Below are 24,727 nucleotides of genomic sequence, written 5' to 3' on the forward strand. Positions count from 1 at the left end.
GCTGTGCTTCGTTGTGAATTTACTTGTAAGTTAATTATTATATAGTTGCATTATATAGCCTGGTTGGCACCAACAAAAACGGGAGTTCCCGTGAAGTGATGGGACTCTGACCGTGTACCGGGGAAAGCCGAGGAAGAATGTCTGCATCCTGAACACCGTGCACACAGCTGTGGGCACCTTCACTGGGGCGAAGGCAAAACCAGATTCTGTAATGTAGGCCTACTGTAACAACACCAAGTACAGCGAGGACGTCCCGGACCAGATGGCGAGGGCGTACTCCGTCAAAGACACCGGTGGTCTTCTATAACATCCTCGACCTGGCTTGGATCAAGGAGCTGAGGGCAGAATACATGGAGGGGAAAGGGGCCGCGGCAGTCGGCACAAAGTGGGCAGCAGCGGAGGCAACCACCGCAGTAGCAGCAGACACAGAGACGGAGACAGTGCCAGTCCGAAAGAGCTGCAAACAGAACCAAACGTCGGACACTTGACACGCCACAAGCCCGTGTGTGGTAACTGTGAGGAGAGCGGAGGTAATCTGCGACCAGTGATCAAAACGGCTCTTTGTTTTGTTTTAGATCAGCTCGTTTCCAGCTTTTTTGATTATTATTATTATTTTTGTATTATATATCATTAAGCGTTAAAATAAAATGTTTCATAATCAAAAAAGTTACTTTCAATTGTTAATTTTCTTGTTCTGAGTTTTCTCTATTCAAATCATGTGTAAATATGCAATAATTACGGTTTACTATATGCGACGATATGAATATTGATAAATGTATAATTAAACTTGTTAAAATGTACATTTTGGTGTTATTTCGTTTTTATAAAAAATATCATGACACAATGAATGCATTCATCACGCAGTTGGGTATTTACATGAGAGATTATAGAGTTTAAAATCTAGCGGTCAAATCGACGCTTGCGGCAGAGTGTTGGAGTTCCGGCTCCTCTAGTGCTCGACATGTTTCAAGGTGTAGCCTATAAATACTTTTCTTTAAATAATAATGTGAGATATAGTTTTTCACACACAAAAAGTTAAAGTAGGCCCTTATCTTGTTAAAATCCTTTTCCCTCATTAAAAATTCCAGGATCAAGAAATATTCACATACATCTGTTTCTGAGCCCATGCTCTTTAATGTTGTGCATCATTTGTAACTTCATTGCAATTTAATTCAATGTACTGTCGTTCTAATTTCCATAACCGTTGTGTTATGATGATGTTGATGTAAGCTCCACGGTCATTTGATATTGCTGCAATTTTTCTTTTACGCGGCTGAAAATATAACATTTATGTCAAAATCGTGCTTTCTGTTACTGAGCCCGTGTCTGTCACTCATCTATCTATAATGCACGGAATCTCTGTCTGTCTGTGTGTGTGTGTCTGTGTGTGTGTGTGTGTGTGTGTATGTGTCTGTTGGTCAAATATCTCTGCGGATAAGGATCACACTGACCCGAGACTTTCAACATGGCTGCTGCGTGGTTCAGTGGTGTGCATCTAAGCATTTGTTTGGACTGCAATGATACTGTGAATAAATTATTTCATATATGCTTTACAAATTCCGCCGAGCATTGTCCACCAGAGCCACCACAGTCACGTGCGCACCAGAGCCAATCACTGCACACCGTGGCCACGTGCGCACCAGAGCCAATCACTGCAGAGATCAAGCCCACGACGTACCTGAAGAAACAAGCGGATTTATACCTGCAGCGGCGCAAGCTGGACCGGGATTTTGCCGGCGGTTCGGTCCGTTCTGTTCTGTGCATCTAAACTGACTGTTGTGGATTAATGAGATTAAACGAGTCTGGACCGAGTCTGTTCGGGTCTGAGGAGATCCGGAGACGCGCGGACAACAAAGTGGAATCGGAATCTGTGGATGTTCATGTGTAGCTAGCCACTAGCTAGCTGCTAGCCGCAAGCTACACGGCCCACCTCCCGAGGTGACGGACCGGCCGCATTGGCACGTCCAAAACCGGACCTAGGGTAAATAATGTCCGCCACGCTTTTTCGCGAACATTGCCGTCACATTTGCTTTGTGTCTGGTACAGGAAGAAACGGTAAAAACGGGCTTTTGTCACGAAAGTGTCCAAGCAGCAAGTTTGGTTGTTGAGGAACAGGAAGTTGTGGAGGGACCTAGGCGGATGATTGACAGGCAACGCCGGACGGACAGCGATATTGAGAGTTGAGAGATTTGTTACATTTAGCGTGTTTGGAGTGTGTAGTTAGTGTGTTATGTAGTGTTTGGTGTAGTGTGTTTAGTGTGTAGTGGAGTCGGTTTTTCGTTTAATGAGTCAGAACAATGAGAAGATGCTGAATGTGGAGCAGGCAGTGCAGCTCTCAAGGAGCACAGGCAGACCTGAGCATTGCCTGCATTTAAATGTAAATAGTTACATATAACTTTGTAAATTTTTTAAATGTATGCACAAATTTAGCAAACAGCAATTTATATTTGCATTATAAGTAAAAAAAAAAAAAAGGTTTGTTGTAAATATGTTTATTTGTGGTTTTCACAGTAAAAAAATCAAACTTTTTCTACTCGGATTTTATGGGTTTTTTGTGATTTTAGGTCCATTGTGTTAATACAGTTTGTCAAAATAAAAAAAATAACTGTACAGTCACACATGTGAGGTTGTGCTAAAAATAATTACACCAAGTAAATAGTTTTTAAAGTGAAATATAATGGCAAAATCAAAAATAGTCAAAAACAGCCAATTATACTCTGGAATATCGGATTTCACAACAAACCTAAATATCCCTGACGTCCCACCTTCAAACACAGCCTCATTTGGCCATCCATGAAAAAGCTCCTTAACCTCCCACTTTTTTATAGGAATACACTTTTGTTACGGGCACTGCACTAGTCCTCTTAAAAGTGGAAGCTTGTGCATAACTTTGTTGTATTATATTGAAACTCTGTTGATGTTGTTATCGTCATGCGTGTTCTGGTTATTTGCGCATGATTAACATGAGTCTTTATATGGCAATAAAACAAAGCTTTGTTGCATTTTTTTGGGGGTTGCGTCAACCCAGTTGGGACGTAGAAGGGGGTGCTCCGCAAAAAAAAAGTTTGGGAACCGGTGATAAAGGCGCTGTCTTGCCTTTTTCACCAAAGTGTCCGTGTGTACAGTCCATGATAAATCCTCGGAAATGTGCACTCCGAGGTATTTAAAACTGCTCACTCTTTCCACTGGTGTCCCGTCTATTAAAAGAGGATTGTAGGTTGTTGTTTGAGTGTTTGTTTTTTATTTGTTGTATCAAATGAGAAGTATTAAATGCACCTCTTTTGTTTCACTCTCATGAAACTGTTGTACATATTTATATATCCGATCCCTGATCGGGTGGTGACGTCCGATTCTGATCGAGTCTGAAACCATGTGATCAGATCTGGACATCCCTAGTTAAAATGCTAGGTTTTTGTGATGTAAAAATGTTTTACGAAGATAAATCATTTCAGAAATGTTTCCACCTTTTATAATGTGCCCTATAACCTGTACAACTTGAAAAACAAACTGAAATCTTAAAGGGGAAAAATAAAGATTACAAAACTAAAATAGTTTGGTTGCATAAATGTGCACATCCCTAAACCCAAATACTTTGTTGAAGCACCTTTTCATTTTATTACAGCTCCGTCATTTTGGGTAGGAGTCTATCGGCATGGCACATCTTGACTTGGCAATATTTGCCCAGTCTTGTTTGCAAAAATGCTCAGAATCTGTTAGATAGTGACATCATCTCCTGTGCACAGCCCTCTTCAGATCACCCCATAGATTTTCAATCGGGTTCAGGTCGGCGCTCTGGTTGGGCCATTCCAAAACTTTAATCTTCTTCTGAACAAACCATGCTTTTGTTTATTTGGATGTATGCTTTGCATCGTTGTTGTGCTGAGAGATTAAGTTCCTCTTCATCTTCAGCTTTCTTGCAGAAGCCTGAAGGTTTTGTGCCAACATTGGTATTTGGAACGGTTCCTAATTCCCTCCACCTTGACTAAGGCCCCCAGTTCATCTTAAGAAAAACAGCCCCAAAGCATGATGCTTCCACCACCCTGGTTCACTGTGCGTATGGTGTTCTTTTGGTGATGTACAGTGCTGTTTTTCCACCAAACATACCTTTTGGAATTATGCCCAAAAAGTTCAACCATGGTCTCATCAGACCATGACACATTTTTCCACATGCTTTTGAGAGACAAATGTGCTGTAAAATTGAGCCAGGCTATGATGTTTTTCTTCATATGAAAAGGCTTCCGTCTTGCCACACTACCCCAAAGCCCAGACATAGGAAGAATACAGGAGATTGTTGTCACATGTACTACACAGCCTGTATTTGCCAGAAATTCCTGCAGCTCTTTTAATGTTGCTGAAGGCCTCCATGGCCAGTTTTCTTCTCATCTTTTCATACATTTTAGGAGGATGTCCAGTTCTTGGTAATGTCACTGTTGCGCCATATTTTCTCCATTTGACGATGACTGTCTTCACTGTGTTCCCTGGTTCATCTAATACCTTTTGACAATGAGATTCTTTTGATGCTCCGGAAGCTCTCTGTGGACCTTGGCTTTTGCTGTATGATGCAACTAAGAAAATGTAAGGAAAAGCCTACTAGAGCAGCTAAATTTATTGGGGGTTAATCAAAGGCACTTTAAATAAGGGCAGGTGGGTATTGAATCCTATTTAACATTAATTTGAAAGATAACTTAATTCTGAACACAGCAACATCAGTTCACACCCAGTTATAGGAGGGTGTGCACACTTATGAAACCACATTATTTTAATTTTTGATTTTTTCATTTTTAACCCTAAAAGATTTCAGTTTGTTTTTCAATTCTGAAATGATTTATCTTGGTTTAATTTTTTGATATCACAAAAACCTGGCTTGTTACAGGGGTTTGTAGACTCTTTATATCCACTGTACAGTATATCTGGCTGCATCATACAAACTCTCCTAGGGCTTCACAGTTCATGTCATAGATTTTCTTGAAAAAATTCATGTTAGAACCTCTATTAATGTGGCCTACTGACTTCTGAAACAGATTTCTGTTTCCATGAGAAATATATAATATAGATGTAGGGCTCTCTAAAAATGTGTAAAAAACATTTATTTTTTTATTTTACTGTGTTTCTATAATTTTAGTGATGGTAAAAATATGCAGGTTATCCCTTTTCTATTGCTTCAAGAAGACGGAGTAGAGTAGGACTTCATTTCCCAAAATCCTCTGGTTCTTCCTATTTTTGCCATAGTCATGTTAAAATGAATACTGATAATATATTAACTCTGTAATTCATGTTTTATGTTGTTTGAAAGTATTCTATGGTCTTTGAAAATGGTAAAGGTTAAGTTTTTCCTGTTTGATAAAAACTATTTTTTTTATTTCTGCGGGAGGAAGTATCCCAGAGTTCCGCGGGACAGTGGCGAGCGGGCGGTGTTTTTTTTCCTCGGCAGAGAAAAGAGAAAGTCAGTATTTTGGAGACTTGAACTAAATGTTGGCCCAGATATTGCCCTGCCCAGAGAGACTTATTTGGTCAGAAAAAAACTCTTTTCACTTATCTCAGTCGAGTGTGTGTAGTTTACACGACGGTGAAGTTTTCCGAGCCGCCACAGCGTGGTCTCCGTCACTAGCTCCGACATTAGCCAGCAGAGCGCTGTGAGTTAGCTGGGTGGCAGAGAATTAGACAGTTTCACCACAGGGACACGAGAAAGCCTCCACGCGACATAGTACGGACGGTAACGTTACAGACGGAGCGGACGGCGGACGAGGTGACAGCAGAGAACGAGGACGTGTCGCAGATAGCCGGTGCTACAGGAGTCGGCGCGGGGCTGTCTGGACATCACTCTACGGCCTTGCTGGCTGCAACGCCATATTGCATCTACAACGAGAGGTTGCGTGAGTACTTGACATTGGAACGGAGCCAAGGGCAGGATAGGGACACGAGACTGTGTGAACTGTCCTGGTTTCAGAGTTTAACTTCTTCTAACTGGATCAAACTTCATGTGCACCAACGCTTCAAATGGGCCCCAACGGTTAGGAAAATTAACCAAGCGCTTGGGTTAGACTTTTCATGGTCATTATCATTTGTTTTTGTTTCTATGTGGACTGAAAAATACGATGGTACAGGTGTGGGTACTGTTATTGTGTTTTGAGTACACAAATGCATTTTGGTTTGATATTTCTATGCATTTGTGTTATTGAATTCATATTCTGAACATTTAATAGGTGTGAATACAGTTAAAATATTAAGAACACATCTCATAATTTCATGAGTGAATGGTTTATAAAAAGAGAACCACTATTTGATTAAGTTACAAACAAGCTAAAAATCTAATTTCATAGGTTTATTTTCATTTAAAAAGGTTAAGTTTGAGCAAGTTAAATTCATTTCATTGATGTGAGAGAACAAAAAGGGTTACGTTTTTTTTTATTAAAAGATCACACATACACCTTTCATTATTGGTTGGTTGAAGGAAACAACTGTGCTATTGATTTAAAAAGGGTAAAAAGGAAAACATTTTGATGCTTCAGGCATTACTGTCTTGATTTAAATGTACAGGAAGTGTTTTGTTTGTTGTTTTTATTTTTCTTATCTATTTCTAGAGCATTTCTCCTTTTGAAGGGTATTATTCCAAAGATCTTAAAAGGTTTAACAAAATAAATGTTTGTGTCTTACCTTTACATATTGTTGTTTAATATTCTTTAAGACTAAAAACTGTATTTGAGTTCTGAGGACTTGCATAAGTTTGCTAACACAAAGCATAGCAAGTTTTCAGTGGAGGCACCGCGCTAATTATTAGGGCCCGAGCAGGTCATCGACCTGTGAGGTCCCTATTGAAATTGGAAAAATTATTAGGGCCCGAGCAGGTCATCGACCTGTGAGGTCCCTATTGTGATTGGAAGAATTATTAGGGCCCGAGCAGGTCATCGACCTGTGAGGTCCCTATTGAAATTGGAAAAATTATTCTTCTTATTATTCTTCTGCGCTTTGACTGCAGTTTTGGATGCCTGAACATATCCAAAAACTCACCAAATTTGGAACATACATCACATCTGGCAAAAAATTTGATAATTTAATGTCGTTGGGCGAGGTCATGACCTGCGGGCTCTGTAGCGCCCCCTAATGTTCAGCCCCGCCTCCCACAAGTGCGTCGAAGAACGAAAATCAATACGCAGATTCCTCATGACCAGACGCACAAAAAATCGTCTTGGAGCGATACTGTCACTCCAACAGGAAGTCAGTCATTTAGATGTGTGGCGGCATTTTTGTCCAATTCATGCCTACTTTGAAAATTATCTTGTCCTAGAGCTTAAACACCACGGTCTTCAAATTAACTCAGTAATTTTCTTCATGCTTTGAAGAATAAAAGTTATTGAAATCATTCAGCTGCGCCATACTTTAGTGGGCGGTGCGGTGGAAACCATTTTTTCCTCACGCCATCAAGCATCGAGGCTTTATAACTTCAACATACAATTTCCTATCCACAACAAACTTCCATTAAGTGTAGAGGCTGTCTCCCCGAACAAATCTCAGCATCAATACTAAGTCTGCCATTTTGCTTTTGGCCGCCATGTTGAAATATTGCCAATCTTCGTACTTAAATTATCTCCTCCTACAGATGTAACACCACCGACTTCAAAGTCACTCAGTAGCATCCTCTGACCTTGAAGATGAAAAGTTATTAAAATCTTTATCCTACGTCATACCTGCTGGCCACAGTGGAGCGGGCAATTGGAATCCTTCGCCGTAAAGCATCGTGTCCTCATAACTTCTTCATACAATGTCTTATCTTGGCCAAATCTCTCAGGAATGCAGAGGGAGTCGCCCTAATGAGATCTGTGTAGTCATGGGGTGTGGCTGTGACGCGTGGGCTCTGTAGCGCCCCCTATTGTGATGCCCCGCCTCCTACTTGTAACATAGAAGGACGAAAATTGGTACGCAGATTCCTCATGTCTGGACGCACAAAAAACCCATTTGGACTCCTAGTGTCAGTCCAACAGGAAGGCAGTCATTTAGATGTGTGGCGGCATTTTTGTCCAAATCATGCCTACTTAGAAAATTATCTTGTCCTAGAGCTTAAACACCACGGTCTTCAAATTAACTCAGGAATTTTCTTCATGCCTCGTAGAACAAAAGTTATTAAAATCTTTCAGCTGTGACAAGGTGAAGTTGGCGGTGCGGTGGAAACCATTTTGTCCTCACGCCGTCAAGCATCGAGGCTTTATAACTTCAACATACAATGTCCTATCCACACCAAACTGCTCGTAACTGTAGAGGCTGTCTCCCCGAACAAATCTCAGCGTCAATAATTAGTCTGCCATTTTGCTTTTGGCCGCCATGTTGAATTATGACAATCTTTGTACTTAAATTATCTCCTCCTACAGATGTAACGCCACCGACTTCAAAGTCACTCAGTAGCATCCTCTGACCTTGAAGATGAAAAGTTATTGAAATCTTTATCCTACGTCATTCCTGCTGACAGTTGCGGAGCCCACCATAACAATCCTTCGTCATGAAGCATCAAGTCCTGATAACTCCTTCATACTATTTCCTATCTAGGCCAAATCTAGAGGGAATCGAGAGGGGGTCCCCATGAATAGATCTGTGCATCAATACTCTGTCATATCCATAGCCCTACCCACTGGAAACATAAATTAGTTTTAATCTCATTCCATTAGGGCTCCTACAAGCTGTGAGTGACACAAGTCGCCACTAGATGGCAGTGTTGTCTTTCAAGTCACAGGTGTCACAGGTGTACTCTGTACCTCTGGATAACCCCTAGATAATTTCATTCCATGGCAGGAAGTCAGCCTCAAATTTATCAGATTTGATTGAAACTTCAAAATGTGGCTGCATGCACTTTATGGAATAAAAACTAGCAAACAAAGGAGAACTTAGATCAAAAGCATGACATTCATAGACAGCCATAAATACATTTTTGAAAGAAGGCAAGTGAAGCATCATTTGACACTCATTTATCTGCATTGATCACAAACATAGTCAGATGTACATGGCATTTGCAGGTAGTTTTGTCTAAATTGCACATTACAACATGGAATAATTGAAGGGTAATGTTGAGAGCCACATAATGGATAAGTCAGTGGTAGTAAGCCACAGCACACAATTTTCAATCAAGCCAATTTGCTAAGAATGCCATTTGTGTGTTGTGTCTGCCCTGTCAGTGTGGCACAAAACAAGATGTGTGTAGTAGTGATTCTGCCCAACTTTTCCACGATGAACACAGTGGCTGCCCCTGCCATTTTAAACAACTGAGTGATTTCTTTGGTTAAAAGTCCCATATTATACTGTTTTTCATCAATGTCACACAGCTGTCAGAGGTCCAACAACTCTGTATTTGATATGTATTACCCCAAACACATCCGTGGTCCTGCATTCCAGCTGTCAAAAAGTCGCTCTGCTGAGCTGTAATCAGAGCACTCTGTTTCTGTGCCTGCACCTTTAAATGCTAATGAGCTCCGTCTGTCAACGCGTACTTGGGGAGCTTTGGATGCTGTCGCTCTGAGGAAGCCTGTTATGCTAATGGCATGCGCTAATATTTACGGTGGATGTAACAGTATGGCTCGCGGAGATTTTTTCGCTCAACCGAACCAGTTTGACCCAGAATCGGACCCAGAAGGAGAGGCTTCTGAAGAAGTACAGACTCTGCGGCTGCAGCAGGACGTTTCAGAATGGTTAGTTTGTGCGTATGTGTTGTTACAGTTACTTATAGTGTCGCTAATGGCTAACAGCTAGCGAAAGCTGTGTTTGTCTCAAACACAGTCTCAAACTATTGGCCACTGTTCGCATAGTTTCTGTCTCCAGTCTGCACATGTGTCCAGACTTTCTACTGTGACAACCTAGGTCCATCGTAATATCATTAACATCACACTCGCTTCAAACGCCATTGCACAGCGGATCGAAGTGGAGCTAACTCGTTAGCCAATTTCCAGCTGACTTCACCATACTCGTCGGCAACTGTAATCAAATCGCGGCGACAATTAAAGGTGGCTCGGGTGCAGTTGCTGCGTCCGGTATGGTTGAGACTGATCGTTTTACGAGGATCAGTGCCGAGGCAAAGACAGCGTTGTACTGACACTCGTTACCGAAGCAGTCCGATGTAAAGAGGTTAGCACACACATACAAGCTAACACGAACCGCAGCCATTTAAAGGAAAGGATCAGTTGTCATTAAAAAGGAAACACAACCACGGTCTCTGCCGGTCTGTTGTTCTGTAGCTGGGACAGAATATAGGCACTTATGTTGATTATTACGACCAACAACAGAGCAATTGCGTGTCTAGCTCTGAGCGACAACATTGTGAAACACTGCTGTCTCTCTGCTGGACACACCGAACTTCACCGCGGGGATGAACGCGCCCCCCTCTGACATCTCCTATCACCGCGCAGAGGAGGTCGGCCTATGATAATGACTCCTTTCGTTACATAACGTAAGGAGCAGAATCTGAACATCCTGTAGGTGCGCCTTATTACCAGTTAGTGGGCTGCAGGAATCAGTGGTTTTCCTTATTCTGGGAGTTAGCAGGCTCAGGGAGGACCAGCTTATATATGTTGAGAGCAGAGAAAACGTGTTTTTTATGATATGGGATCTTTAAATAACACAAAACACAGCTGTGGTTAACAGTCAGTATGTCAAGCCATCATGCTGTTTAGCATGCTTTGCCTATGCTAATGTTATGTTGGACATTGTACTGCGTATTCCAACGCTAATAATATATGGGTGATTCTCTGTAACGGGTGCCTTTTGGGTTCTCTGAGTTTTGAAAAAAGACCATAAATTATTGTACTTCTGAACATTGCATCTGATAAAGGAGTATTTGAACCTCTGGTAAAATACTGTTTCCCACCTTAGACGTGGAATGCCAAACATTACTAGGAATTTCTTTGTCATGTTAGCCATTTTTAATTCAACCCCGTAACAGACAATGTGATCTCTGTGTGAATACAATTTCAAAACATATTCAAACTAATTCTTGGAGATCCTTGGTAATCATCTGTCCCTTGTTTTAAGAATATATTGTAAGTACATTTCATTTTATTCTTAGTAATACTAATTTGAATGTCAAGTAGGATATGATACCTTCATGTAAATACGGCCTCCATATATTATGAAAATATGCAATGACATTAAGATTAGATTAGACCTTTATATATTTTCTTGTTGTCCTCTACAGTTTACACACAGTCCAACAAAGATTTCTCAAATATTTCTTTTTAATATCCAAAAATGTATGAAAATCTGTCACATAACAGGGTTGAACTCATTGTAACAGGGTTGAACTCACTGTAACAGGGTTGAATAGAATAACAGGGTTGACGTTTCAATCAACTTTTCAATACTATTTGGATTAATTTACCAGCAAAATAAATGTCGACATTTTATCACAATTATATTGACTCTAATTAATTCATTGCAACAAACAAGATGAGACAAACCTGTAATTTAGTATTTCATATCTAACATTGAAATCATTGAATCATAAAACATTTAATTTACCATGAAAATCAATGACGTTAAAACTATTTTATCACATTTAAACTGACTTCATTGTAACAAAAAAGAAGAAACAAACATGTCATTGGGTATTTCATATGAAATCACTGAATCATAAAACATTCAATTGAACATTAAAATCATTGACAAGAACTATTTCATAATGTTTTATGATAATTTCATTCCATACACACAGACAGCAGTCCTGTAGTTTTTTTCTATTTTAGTAGTATCAGTTAAGATTGTCTTTGCTGTTGATCCTTAATCTTTGCGTCCTTTTTAGTCTGACAGACGATCCCAAATCTCTTTCTGAATTTGCATGTGGCATGCATCGTAATGGGTTGAGCCACATAATGGATAAGTGAGTGGTAGTGAGCCACAGCACACAATTTTCAAATAAGCCAATTTGCTAAGAATGCCATTTGTGTGTTGTGTCTGCCCTGTCAATGTGGCACACAACAAGATGTGTGTAGTTGTGATTCTGCCCAACTCTTACGCGATGAACGAAGTGGATTCCACTGCGATATGAAACAACTGAGTGAGTTCTTTGGTTAAACACCGCTACTGCAGGACGCTCGTCAAACCTGGTCACTTGACCGCTGTCCCTTTCCAAAAGGAAGAATCACATCTGGCTGCACTCCACTACCTATCTAAATCTGTGGCATTCCACTTCCATCCTCCCCTATGATGCGCTGCCTTCCTGCCTTCACGGTGACAACAGAAGGCTGTGTCTTATCTGCGCCGGTAGTCGAGTGGTTGGAGTGCATGCCACATATGCAGTGGACCCGGGTTCGAATTTAGGGCGGAGGAAGTTTACTGCAAGCCACAACCCCCCCCTCTGTCCCACTTCCAATCTGTTCCCTGCAAAAACACAGGTGTCCGTGCCTGAATTCCAGACAAAGGCAAAGAGAAGGCCGTAACACTTCACACAACGTAACGGTGCAGAATTGATTGTCAAAACGTACCCGATTATTAAGTGTTTTAGAAATCATTCACCTGTAGTCCATTTGGATTTCTGACTTCCCCTGAAAGCGCTTAATACTGGCAGGGGCAGCCCACCGCGTTACAAACACACATTGGGAGAAGATGCTGATATTCACCCCCGGCGTGCACCGTCTCAAACGCAGGCGGTTGCCGCCTCCGTGAACACCGAGCAACGGGGCTTAAGCCGCGGCGCGTTTGGACGGCGGCACGCCCCGACGCGCGCGCGGACTGCGAGGGCCCGTTCATCACTGCTTGCAGTTTTAATTCTTCGTTATTATTATTATTCCGATCCGACATCGACTGCAGTTTTGGATGCCTGAACATAATCGAAAACTCTCCAAATTTGGAATTTGCGTCACGTTAAGCGAAAATAGCGATCCTGCATTGTCAATGGGCGTGGTCGTGACCTGCGGGCTCTGTAGCGCCCCCTAATGTTTATCCCCGCCTCCCACAAGTGCGTAGAAGAACGAAATTCAATTTGCAGATTCCTCATGACCAGACGCACAAAAAACCCAGTGGGACCCCTAGTGTCACTCCAACAGGAAGTCAGCTATTTAGATGTGTGGCGGCGTTTTTGTCCAATTCATGCCTACTTTGAAAACTATCTTGTCCTAGAGCTTAAACACAACAGTCTTCACATTAACTCAGTAATTTTCTTCATGCCTTGGAGAACAAAAGTTATGGAATTCATTCAGCTGCGCCAAACTTTAGTGGGCGGGGCCGTGGAAACAATTTTTTCCTCACGCCGTCAAGCATCAAGACTTTATAACTTCAACATGCAATTTCCTATCCACACCAAACTGCTTTTAACTGTAGAGGCTGTCTCCCCGAACAAATCTCAGCATCAATACTTAGTCTGCCATTTTGCTTTTGGCCGCCATGTTGAAATATCGCCAATCTTCGTACTTAAATTATCTCCTCCTACAGATGTAACACCACCGACTTCAAAGTCACTCAGTAGCATCCTCTGACCTTGAAGATGAAAAGTTATGGAAATCTTTATCCTACGTCATACCTGCTGGCCACAGTGGAGCGGGCAATTCGAATCCTTCGCCGTAAAGCATCGTGTCCTCATAACTTCTTCATACAATGTCTTATCTCGGCCAAATCTCTCAGGAATGCAGAGGGAGTCGCCCTGATGAGATCTGTGTAGTCATGGGGCGTGGCCGTGACGCGTGGGCTCTGTAGCGCCCCCTATTGTGATGCCCCGCCTCCTACTTGTAACATAGAAGGACGAAAATTAGTACGCATATTCCTCATGACCGGACGCACAAAAAACCCATTTGGACTCCTAGTGTCAGTCCAACAGGAAGGCAGTCATTTAGATGTGTGGCGGCGTTTTTGTCCAAATCATGCCTACTTTGAAAATTATCTTGTCCTAGAGCTTAAACACCACAGACTTTAAATTAATTCAGGAATTTTCTTCATGCCTCGAAGAACAAAAGTTATGGAAATCATTCTGCTGCGCCAAGGTTAAGTTGGCGGTGTGGTGGAAACCATTTTGTCCTCACGCCGTCAAGCATCGAGGCTTTATAACTTCAACATAAAATGTCCTATCCACACCAAACTGCTCGTAACTGTAGAGGCTGTCTCCCCGAACAAATCTCAGCATCAATAATTAGTCTGCCATTTTGCTTTTGGCCGCCATGTTGAATTATGCCAATCTTCGTACTTAAATTATCTCCTCCTACAGATGTAACACCACAGACTTCAAAGTCACTCAGTAGCATCCTCTGACCTTGAAGATGAAAAGTTATGGAAATCTTTATCCTACGTCATACCTGCTGGCAGTTGCGGAGCCCGCCATAACAATCCTTCGCCATGAAGCATCAAGTCGTGATAACTCCTTTATACTATTTTCTAGCTCGGCCAAATCTAGAGGGAATCTAGAGGGAGTCGCCCTGAATAGATCTGTGCATCAATACTGTGTCATATCCATAGCCCTACCCACTGGAAACATAAATTAGTTTTAATCTCATTCCATTAGGGCTCCTACAAGCTGTGAGTGACACAAGTCGCCACTAGATGGCAGTGTTGTCTTTCAAGTCACAGGTGCCCTTTGTGCTGAGCAACCTCTGGATAACCTCTGGATAATTTCATTCCATGGCAGGAAGTCAGCCTCAAATTTATCAGATTTTATTGAAACTTCAAAATGTGGCTGCATGCACTTTATGGAATAAAAACTAGCAAACAAAGGAGAACTTAGATCAAAAGCATGACATTCATAGACAGCCATAAATACATTTTTGAAAGAAGGCAAGTGAAGCATCATTTGACACTCATTTAACTGCATTGATCACAAACATAGTCAGATGTACATGGCATTTGCAGGTAGTTTTGTCTAAATTGCACATTACAACATGGAATAATTGAAGGGTAATGTTTAGAGCCACATAATAGATAAGTCAGTGGTAGTAAGCCACAGCACACAATGTTTAAATAAGCCAATTTGATAAGAATGCCATTTGTGTGTTGGGTCTGCCCTGTCAATGTGGCACACAACAAGATGTCTGTAGTTGTGATTCTGCCCAACTTTTCCGCGATGAACGCAGTGGCTTCCCCTGAGATTTGAAACGACTGAGTGATTTCTTTGGTCAAATAACACAGAACACATTTGTAGTTAACAGTCAGTATGTCAAGCCATCGTGCTGTTTCGCATACTTTGCCTCTGCTAATGTTATGTTGGACATTGTTCTGCTTATTCCAATGATAATAAAATACTGCATTCAGCTTTCTAGCCCTTTCAGACATTCTTTATTACCGACAGGAGGAACAGCCCACCAAATCATAGGAAAAACTGAAATGGAAGGTGTTGTGGGGGTAGCCTCACAGCGGCGTGCGTCGACAGCAGCACGCCCCGACGTGCGCGCGGACTGCGAGGGCCCGTTCATCACTGCTTGCAGTTTTAATTTTCCATTGTTTTTACTCAAGTGATAAAGTCCCTTGCTTAATTAAGAACCCCAAGCAATTCATCATCTTCAGCTGAGAACCTAGGACCTGTTTTATTTTTATTTGGATGTTACCTCAGTGCAGATTTTAAGCACTAAGGGAAAAAGGGGTTACATAGAAAATAAAGTTCTCTAATGCTCAAGAGGTTAACATATTTTCAAGCAGCAATGTCAACTTTTTTTACACTATTTTGTCTCATGTCTTCTATTCTGATTCTGAAATTCTGAAATTGAATTTTGTTTTCAAAAATAGTCACCATTTACAGGGTTATTTTTCAAAATTTTCTTCCGGCGAGGCATGCCCCCTGACCCCCCTCAGAGCACCGCTGCCACAAAAAAATCTAGGGGAAACACTGCTGTTCTAACAATTTTGAACTTGTGGGGCGAACTATTTTTTTCTTAGCTAAAGCCAACAACTAGACAAAAAATGTTTTAAGAGTCATATATTCTCCTGCTTTTTTGTCCTTTGCCAATCACACCTATGATAGACAAGTTATTTGGTCCTGCGTTAAAAAGTTATTGCCACAGGTTTACAAGAAGGATTATTTTAATTTCATTAAGACTTTTGTATTTGAAAGTGTTGATATTCAATACACATTATATGCGTGTGTGTGTCACTCCTTCATTCTTTAAATTCTTTTAATATTGGCTAACCCTAACCCTGCCCCCTTTTCCACTGGCTGTAATATTACATGTTTTTGATTGGGTTCTCGAAATTTGGAAGTTACAGCTTGCGGTTGAAGGTTTGTAGAGTTGCACGATGCTCTGCCTTGCTGTGGATTTGAAAAGCAGATATTTACAAGTCACTCCCTCTGTTCTCTGCATTCTTAGCAGTCGTTTCTTTGTGTGTGTTGGTGGGTAATCCATGTTTAGGTTGACCACAAAGCCAAGGAGATCATACCTAAGGCAGACCTTCCCAGCCCCAGGAAGGAGTTCAGTGCGTGTGCCATTGGTTGCAAAGTTTATGTGACTGGAGGAAGAGGGTCAGAGAACGGAGTCTCTAAAGATGTGTGGATCTATGACACTGTCCATGAAGAGTGGTCTAAAGGAGCACCCATGCTAATAGCCAGGTGAGATACATGTTTCACATCATAGTAAATAGAATTTTAAAGGCATTGTTATAAGACCTCTGGGGGTGTCTGGTGTGTCTGGCACTGGAATGTTTGCTGTGGATCCTTTGGGTCCTGTATGTTGTGGGTTGGGGGCTCCATGGGCCGGATTTTTCCCAGCATGACCCACAGATGCCCAATCAGATTGGGCTGCGGGGGATTTGGACTTCTGGGGGGGTCACTGCATTCAGGAAGTGCCGTTGCCATGATGGGTTGTACTTGTTCAACAATGGTGTTTGGACGTGCGGTGTATGTGAAGTGGCATCCACATGAATGCCAGTAAGTAAGTTAAAAAAAACCTGAAAAAAGAAGGAGGCAGAAGAATTCAGTGTGTGTGGCATCACAGGTGCTGTCACTCACCCTAATGAGCGCACTACACATTATAAAATCTGAAGAGATTAGTTAATTATTTTTAAAAGGTTAACTAAAGCTAGACAAAGATGTATATAGAAGCTAGGTGTCCATTAAGAGCACGTATAACATGTGAATGGTTTCTTTAGAAGTAATTTCTAAATGGAGCAAGTCTATAGTAATTGTGGAAAACAGCCTAAAATGATAAATGTTTAAACACTAGCAAAACAAGTGCTGAACTTTTAGGAGCTGAATATCCTAAAATTTGAACGATATTTTTACACAAAAGTTAACAGAAGTTTGAAACCTTTGAACCTGTGAAAGTAAGTTTAAGGGGATTTAAGAGTGAACAGAGAAGAAAAGGAAGAAGAAGTGAAGAAGTGGGAAAGAGGAGTAGGAGGAGAAAGAAGAATACGGAATAGGACAATAATAGGACAAACTGTGAGACAGATAAGACAGACATAAAGTTGCGTGAGTCTGAGAGAGAAAGAGACAGAAACAGAGAGGCATCAGTCTTAAAAACCTAAAACAGATCAAGGTTTCTCTTAAAATTACTCGACACCCATCCAACAATCAGAACTGAGGAACAAAAGTCGGGCTATAAGTGCTGTGTCATTGAAAGATAGAGACCTGAAAAAATCCTCTCAAAAAGTGCAACAGTGAGCACAAAGGCCACGATGTAGATTTTGTTTTTGTACAGTCAGAAATTTGAGACTGACGGCAAGTTAGAAAACTGGTGCTGTCTGCTTACGTCCAGGAATTTAGGCTCAAAATTATCGTTGGTGCTTATGTGGGAGTTGGATGGAGTACTTTAACTTTAAAACGTATTCAGTCAGAAGTAGATGACAAATTTCTGAAATAAGGGCATTAGTTGAAGCAGGCAAGATTTACTATATTTAGGGCCCGAGCAGGTCATCGACCTGTGAGGTCCCTATTGTAATTGGAAGAATTATTAGGGCCCGAGCAGGTCATCGACCTGTGAGGTCCCTATTGAAATTGGAAAAATTATTCTTCTTATTATTATTCTTCTGCGCTTTAACTGCAGTTTTGGAAGCCTGAACATACCCAAAAACTCACCAAATTTGGAATATGCGTCACGTTAAGCGAAAAATTTGATAATTTAATGTCGTTGGGCAAGGTCGTGACATGCGGGCTCTGTAGCGCCCCCTAATGTTTATCTCCGCCTCCCACAAGTGCGTAGAAGAACGAAATTCAATACGCAGATTCCTCATTACCAGACGCACAAAAAACCCATTTGGACCCCTAGTGTCAGTCCAACAGGAAGGCAGCCATGTAGATGTGTGGCGGCGTTTTTGTCCAATTCATGCCTACTTTGAAAATTATCTTGTCCTAGAGCTTAAACACCACAGTCTTCAAATTAACTCAGTAATTTTCTTCATGCCTTGGAGAACAAAAGTTATGGAATTCATTCAGCTGCGCCAAACTTTAGTGGGCGGGGCCGTGGAAACATTTTTTTCCTCACGCCATCAAGCATCGAGACTTTATAACTTCAACATACAATTTCCTATCCACACCAAACTGCTTTTAACTGTAGAGGCCGTCTCCCCGAACAAATCTCAGCATCAATACTTAGTCTGCCATTTTGCTTTTGGCCGCCATGTTGAAATATCGCCAATCTTCGTACTTAAATTATCTCCTCCTACAGATGTAACACCACCGACTTCAAAGTCACTCAGTAGCATCCTCTGACCTTGAAGATGAAAAGTTATGGAAATCTTTATCCTACGTCATACCTGCTGGCCACAGTGGAGCGGGCAATTCGAATCCTTCGCCGTAAAGCATCGTGTCCTCATAACTTCTTCATACAATGTCTTATCTCGGCCAAATCTCTCAGGAATGCAGAGGGAGTCGCCCTGATGAGATCTGTGTAGTCATGGGGCGTGGCCGTGACGCGTGGGCTCTGTAGCGCCCCCTATTGTGATGCCCCGCCTCCTACTTGTAACATAGAAGGACGAAAATTAGTACGCATATTCCTCATGACCGGACGCACAAAAAACCCATTTGGACTCCTAGTGTCAGTCCAACAGGAAGGCAGTCATTTAGATGTGTGGCGGCGTTTTTGTCCAAATCATGCCTACTTTGAAAATTATCTTGTCCTAGAGCTTAAACACCACAGACTTTAAATTAACTCAGGAATTTTCTTCATGCCTCGAAGAACAAAAGTTATGGAAATCATTCTGCTGCGCCAAGGTTAAGTTGGCGGTGCGGTGGAAACCATTTTGTCCTCACGCCGTCAAGCATCAAGGCTTTATAACTTCAACATAAAATGTCCTATCCACACCAAACTGCTCGTAACTGTAGAGGCTGTCTCCTCGAACAAATCTCAGCATCAATAATTAGTCTGCCATTTTGCTTTTGGCCGCCATGTGAATTATGCCAATCTTCGTACTTAAATTATCTCCTCCTACAGATGTAACACCACAGACTTCAAAGTCTTTCAGTAGCATCCTCTGACCTTGAAGATGAAAAGTTATGGAAATCTTTATCCTACGTCATACCTGCTGGCAGTTGCGGAGCCCGCCATAACAATCCTTCGCCATGAAGCATCAAGTCCTGATAACTCCTTCATACTATTTTCTAGCTCGGCCAAATCTAGAGGGAATCTAGAGGGAGTCGCCCTGAATAGATCTGTGCATCAATACTGTGTCATATCCATAGCCCTACCCACTGGAAACATAAATTAGTTTTAATCTCATTCCATTAGGGCTCCTACAAGCTGTGAGTGACACAAGTCGCCACTAGATGGCAGTGTTGTCTTTCAAGTCACAGGTGTCCTTTGTGCTGACAACCTCTGGATAACCTCTGGATAATTTCATTCCATGGCAGGAAGTCAGCCTCAAATTTATCAGATTTTATTGAAACTTCAAAATGTGGCTGCATGCACTTTATGGAATAAAAACTAGCAAACAAAGGAGAACTTAGATCAAAAGCATGACATTCATAGACAGCCATAAATACATTTTTGAAAGAAGGCAAGTGAAGCATCATTTGACACTCATTTAACTGCATTGATCACAAACATAGTCAGATGTACATGGCATTTGCAGGCAGTTTTGTCTGACTTGCACATTACAACATGGCATAATTGGACGGTAATGTTTAGAGCCACATAATGGATAAGTTAGTGGTAGTAAACTACAGCACACAATTTTCAATCAAGCCAATTTGCTAAGAATGCCATTTGTGTGTTGTGTCTGCCCTCTCAGTGTGGCACACAACAAGATGTGTGTAGTTGTGTTTCCGACCAACGTTTCCAAGATAAACAAAGTGGCTTCCCCTGCCATTTTAAACAACTGAGTGATTTCTTTGGATAAAAGTCCCATATTATATTGTTTTTCATCAATGTCACTAGGGCTGCATGATTCTGGAAAAAATGTGAATCACGATTTTTTTGCTTAGAATTGAGATCACGATTCTCTGGCACGATTTTTTTTCACAAAATGTTTATTGCACTGATGAACTTGAACAAAACAAAAAAAAAAAACATTGTAGTATGGCAGAGGCATACTACTATGCCTCTGCCAAAGCAATGTTTTTTTTTGTTTTGTTAGTTCTATCATTGGATGATAAATGATTTTTACAAAAGTAAAAAAAAAATTAGTCTCCAAGATGAGAGGGCATCCTTTAATACCTCATGTTGTACAGTGTTTATTGGGGCCGTAGCTTTGGCTAGGTGATATGTGATAGCTGCTGTGATCGGCTTTCAAAAACGGAAGCATAATATTCTTCCTTTTCCAAAAGCCTCCTCAGAGGTGACGTGACGTGAAGCCCGAAGTTGGGCTTCAAACAGTTGACAACATATTTGTCTTCAAAATAAGAGCTTTACATTTCACCCCATTGGAGTTTAGAACTGGGTTCTTAGCGGGGGGCTTTTAATTTGAAAGTAGCGACCGTTTCTAGCTTGTCGCTACAACAACAAGCTAGCAGTCGAGGCGGAAATAAGTGTACCGTCCGAGGCAGCAAATCGGCGGACCAAAACAGACCCCCAATTTGCCGCCCTCTGTCTAAAACCGCGGACCTAGCCGTCAACAGGACGGGCAGATTGGCGGCTTGCTGCCTTGTCTAAAAACGGCTTCTCACACTCCTTCCAAACACTGAACTGCAGGTGGGCTTCCGCCACTGAATCACGTGTTGTAAAGACACTTTACCACAGGTTGAGGGAGGAGGCAGCGGCCGTGCTGCGTTTGGGGGCGCTTCAAAAAATCCGGGAGGAAAATAGGAGCATTTGTTTGTGATTCGGCTCGAGATATAAAATGCTTCAGAATCGCTGTGTGTAGAAATGAGATCACGTGTATGTGTGAATCGAGATCGCGATTTTTTAACGATTTTTTGTGCAGCCCTAAATGTCACACAGCTGTCAGAGGTTCAACAACTCTGTATTTGTTATCACCCCAAACACATCCGTGGTCCTGCATTCCTATGAAGGTAGATTTGTGTCTTTATTATTCAATCAAAAAAAAGTTTGCTTCAATCAAAATATATATTTTCAATGAAAAAAACCTTCACTTCAATCAAAAAAAACCTTTTCAATCAAAGAAAAAAAGTGTTTGAATGCAAAAATATAGTTGAGACTCAAAAAAATGCATTTGAACACTGTTTTTCTTTGACTGAAAATGTTTTTCATGTTTGAAGCAGCTTTTTTGATTGAAGTAATACTGTTTTGTGTTATTATGGGTAGGACAATTGTGTCTTCATAATTCAATCAAAAAAGAAGTGGCTTCAAACAACAACAAAAAAATTCCCATAAAAAAAAAATCACTTTTTTTGATTGAAAATGTTTTCTTTGATTGAAGTAATCTCTTTTGTGTTTGGGCCATATTATGGGTAGGACATTTGTGTCTTAATTATTCAATCCCAAAAAAGTTGCTTCAATCAAAAAAAATATTTTCAATCAACGAAAAAACTGTTCAAATGCAAAAATAAAATTGAATCCCCCCCTCTAAAAAAATAAATTAAATAATTTGAAGTATTGTTTTTTATTGAAAATATTTTTTTAGATTTGAAGTGATTTTTTCTTTGAATGAAGTGAAAAAAGTTTTGAAGTCGCTTTTTTAAAATTGAATTATTTTGACACAAACATCCCGCAGTGGACGGGTGCTTCCCCATTGGTCAGACATGTTTGAGTGACAAGTGGCTACACCAACGACGTCTTTCTGACAAGGAAGTCATGGCCGCCAGCAAGCCAGGGAGCAGTGGTGCTGGAGTTGTTAACTACAGCATTAAAATGATTGCTGTCATGTTATTAGCCTACTCTGTTTGATATTTCAATTAAACATGAAGCTTGCTAACTTAGTTCACGTTGACTAATTTGTGTGATGGTGTTAGATATCTAACGCCGTCATATTGTTAGGCAGGCTAGCTAATAACGTTAGCCGATGGCCCTGCACACTGAATGACCTAAGTACAGAGGCTTGCTATGTGCTAGTGCAATGTTATGTTATAATAAGTAACGTCATTAGTGGTAAAACAACAGTCCACAGGCCAACTGTTGCCCGCAGCGCTGCCTGTTTAGCAGCAACAGATCATGCAGAGCCTGAGTCTATCTTCTCACACAGCCCAGTGCAGTGACTGCGGTCAAGCCAGCCGTGAACAACGGCCGAGCAACGGGGCTTAAGCCGCGGCGCGTTTGGACGGCGGCACGCCCCGACGCGCGCGCGGACTGCGAGGGCCCGTTCATCACTGCTCGCAGTTTTAATTTTATGTTGAAACTATGCATGAAAAGTCAAATTCTGGAATGTATTAAAGGAAAAGGGAGGAAAACTTACCTTCCCGAGCGCAATACACATCTCCATTAAAATCTAAAAAAAAGAGCCTAAAAGCTTAAAACTAAATCTCATAAAGATATCAAAATCTTGAGTACAAGTTTAATAGCTGAAAGTCAATAAGTTTATAAAAAATCTGTTACTCAAACTAGATTAAAGCAGTAGTGCTTCAATGTGTGTGGGTTTGGAGAGGCTAGTAACATTTCTCCATTTAGTTCCATTCTACATGTTTTGTTGAATAACATTATTTAAAGTAACATTTTCACAAGTAATCAAATGTAAAAAAGTGAAAAGTAGGTGCATAAATATCATTTGGGAGCTGAACATTTTGATATTGGAATGGTTTCTGTAGCACAAGTATAAAGGAGTTTAAAAAAACTTACAGAAAACTGAAAAATTCTAATAAATTCCAGAAGAAAAGAAGTGTGAATGGTGTGTCATCATTCACACTAATACAGAGCAGAAAAGTCTCATGCATTGACTGTGAGACTCACGCAATTGAGCGTCTTCACACGGTCAGACCCTAACCCTCTTGTTTCACACGGTAAGAACCATAAATTGCCCATTTTTATTTTTTTCACTTCTAATATTTCCACACTTGCAGCTTGCTGTACTTAAGGCCCTCTTCTACCTCTACTTGGCTTCCCCAGATATTAACCCTAACCAATCATCAGTCCTTATGTCTAAATCTAACCAACCCATCTCAAGGCAACAATTACCAACCAATCAGAGGCAGGGTAGAGTAAGTCATGCGTCACATCTCAGGAGGAGAAAGCAAACTTAAGCCAACAGGCTGCAAACATTCAAAAAAATACTGTGAGCTGAATAATGACTCGCTGTCAGCTGAAGGTTAAGGTAAAAAAGTAGCTATCCACCTCATTCTGATATGAATTATGTCATTTTTCTAGATTAATAAAATGCGCTCTTAAATAGTCACCATAATTTACAGGCCATGGAAAATGATACTGATCTGGATTAAAATTTCTTCTGTAAATAGATAATAGCTACTACTACACAGAGGAACAGTATAATGAAACCATCAAGACAGTTGACAGATTACCAATAATCAACTTCAACATCAGAAGTCTAAATGCAATCTTCAGCAACATCAAGGAATACTGAAGTCAATGTACACAAATGTTCCATGTCTTTACCATCAACCCTGATAAAGGCAGAAACTTCTAATCGGACAGATATGAATTCAGTTATATGAATAGAAAAAGGTTTTGGAGGAGTGGAGGAGGAGTAGCCATGACTAGACAAAACCTGAATTCTTAAGTGTTTGAATGTATGACGACTAGGGCTGGGTATTGTTAAGAACCTCACGATTCGATTCGATTTCGATTCTTTAGGTCGCAATTCGATTCAATATCGATTCGATTCGATATTGACTTAAATGCTTCGATATCGATTCAGTAATAAGTAGTAATAAACAACTAATTCATTAGACTACCTGTTGATAATTTTTTGATTAAAAAAAGTCATCTTAAATTATAAATCTTTCCTCTAGGAAGTTCTAATTCAAATTGAAATGTAAACAAAGGTACTCAATGTGTTTAGGTATAAAATATTTTATACCTAAACAGCCATTGTTTCTGGGACTGCATGGTACATTTTTGTCTGACATAAACATATACATGACCGCAGTCCCTCCGCCCTCCGGCTAGACGCAAGGGGGTAAAACGTTGACACTGACCCCCCCTCCCTCCCCGGAGGAGAGTGTTACTCGTGGGCGCACGGGGCAGCGGCCAGGGTGAGACCGGCTGCGCTGGGAGTTTACTGTCTCCGAAAGAGCGTTGCGTCAGACATCGGCTACGCAGCTCCGACTGTGTTTCCGCGGCACATCACCCTCCGACCCTAGAGCAATCGCGGGCGAGACGCTTCCAGCTGCTTGAGGCGGGGACCGAGAGGTCCGGCGAGGGACAGCAGGTGGTCGCTTGTCCGAATCGATTCAGAGGATTTTATGAATCAATATTGAATTGGGAAAAAATATATTGCAATGCATTGATGAATCGATTTTTTTACCCACCCCTAATGACGGCTGTTGTGGACAACTTGTTAG

The 24,727-nt window shown here is 41.1% G+C and overlaps 1 protein-coding gene across 3 annotated transcripts in view; it reads left to right on the top strand.

Annotated features, from left to right (window-relative positions):
* The window catches only part of enc2 (ectodermal-neural cortex 2), a 160,606-nt gene that overhangs the window by 80,773 nt on the left and 55,106 nt on the right, over positions 1-24,727 (top strand). For all 3 annotated transcript variants that reach the window (XR_003984822.1, XM_030424953.1, XM_030424954.1), the window contains one exon: positions 16,296-16,492. Coding sequence is in view for 2 of the 3 variants with exons in the window: in XM_030424953.1 (XP_030280813.1) it covers positions 16,296-16,492 (197 nt within the window). In the remaining variant the exon portion in view is untranslated. The remainder of the gene's footprint in view (positions 1-16,295; positions 16,493-24,727) is intronic.

This window comes from Sparus aurata, chromosome 8 (genome assembly GCF_900880675.1).
Source record: "Sparus aurata chromosome 8, fSpaAur1.1, whole genome shotgun sequence".
In the NCBI taxonomy this organism is placed as follows: domain Eukaryota; kingdom Metazoa; phylum Chordata; class Actinopteri; order Spariformes; family Sparidae; genus Sparus; species Sparus aurata.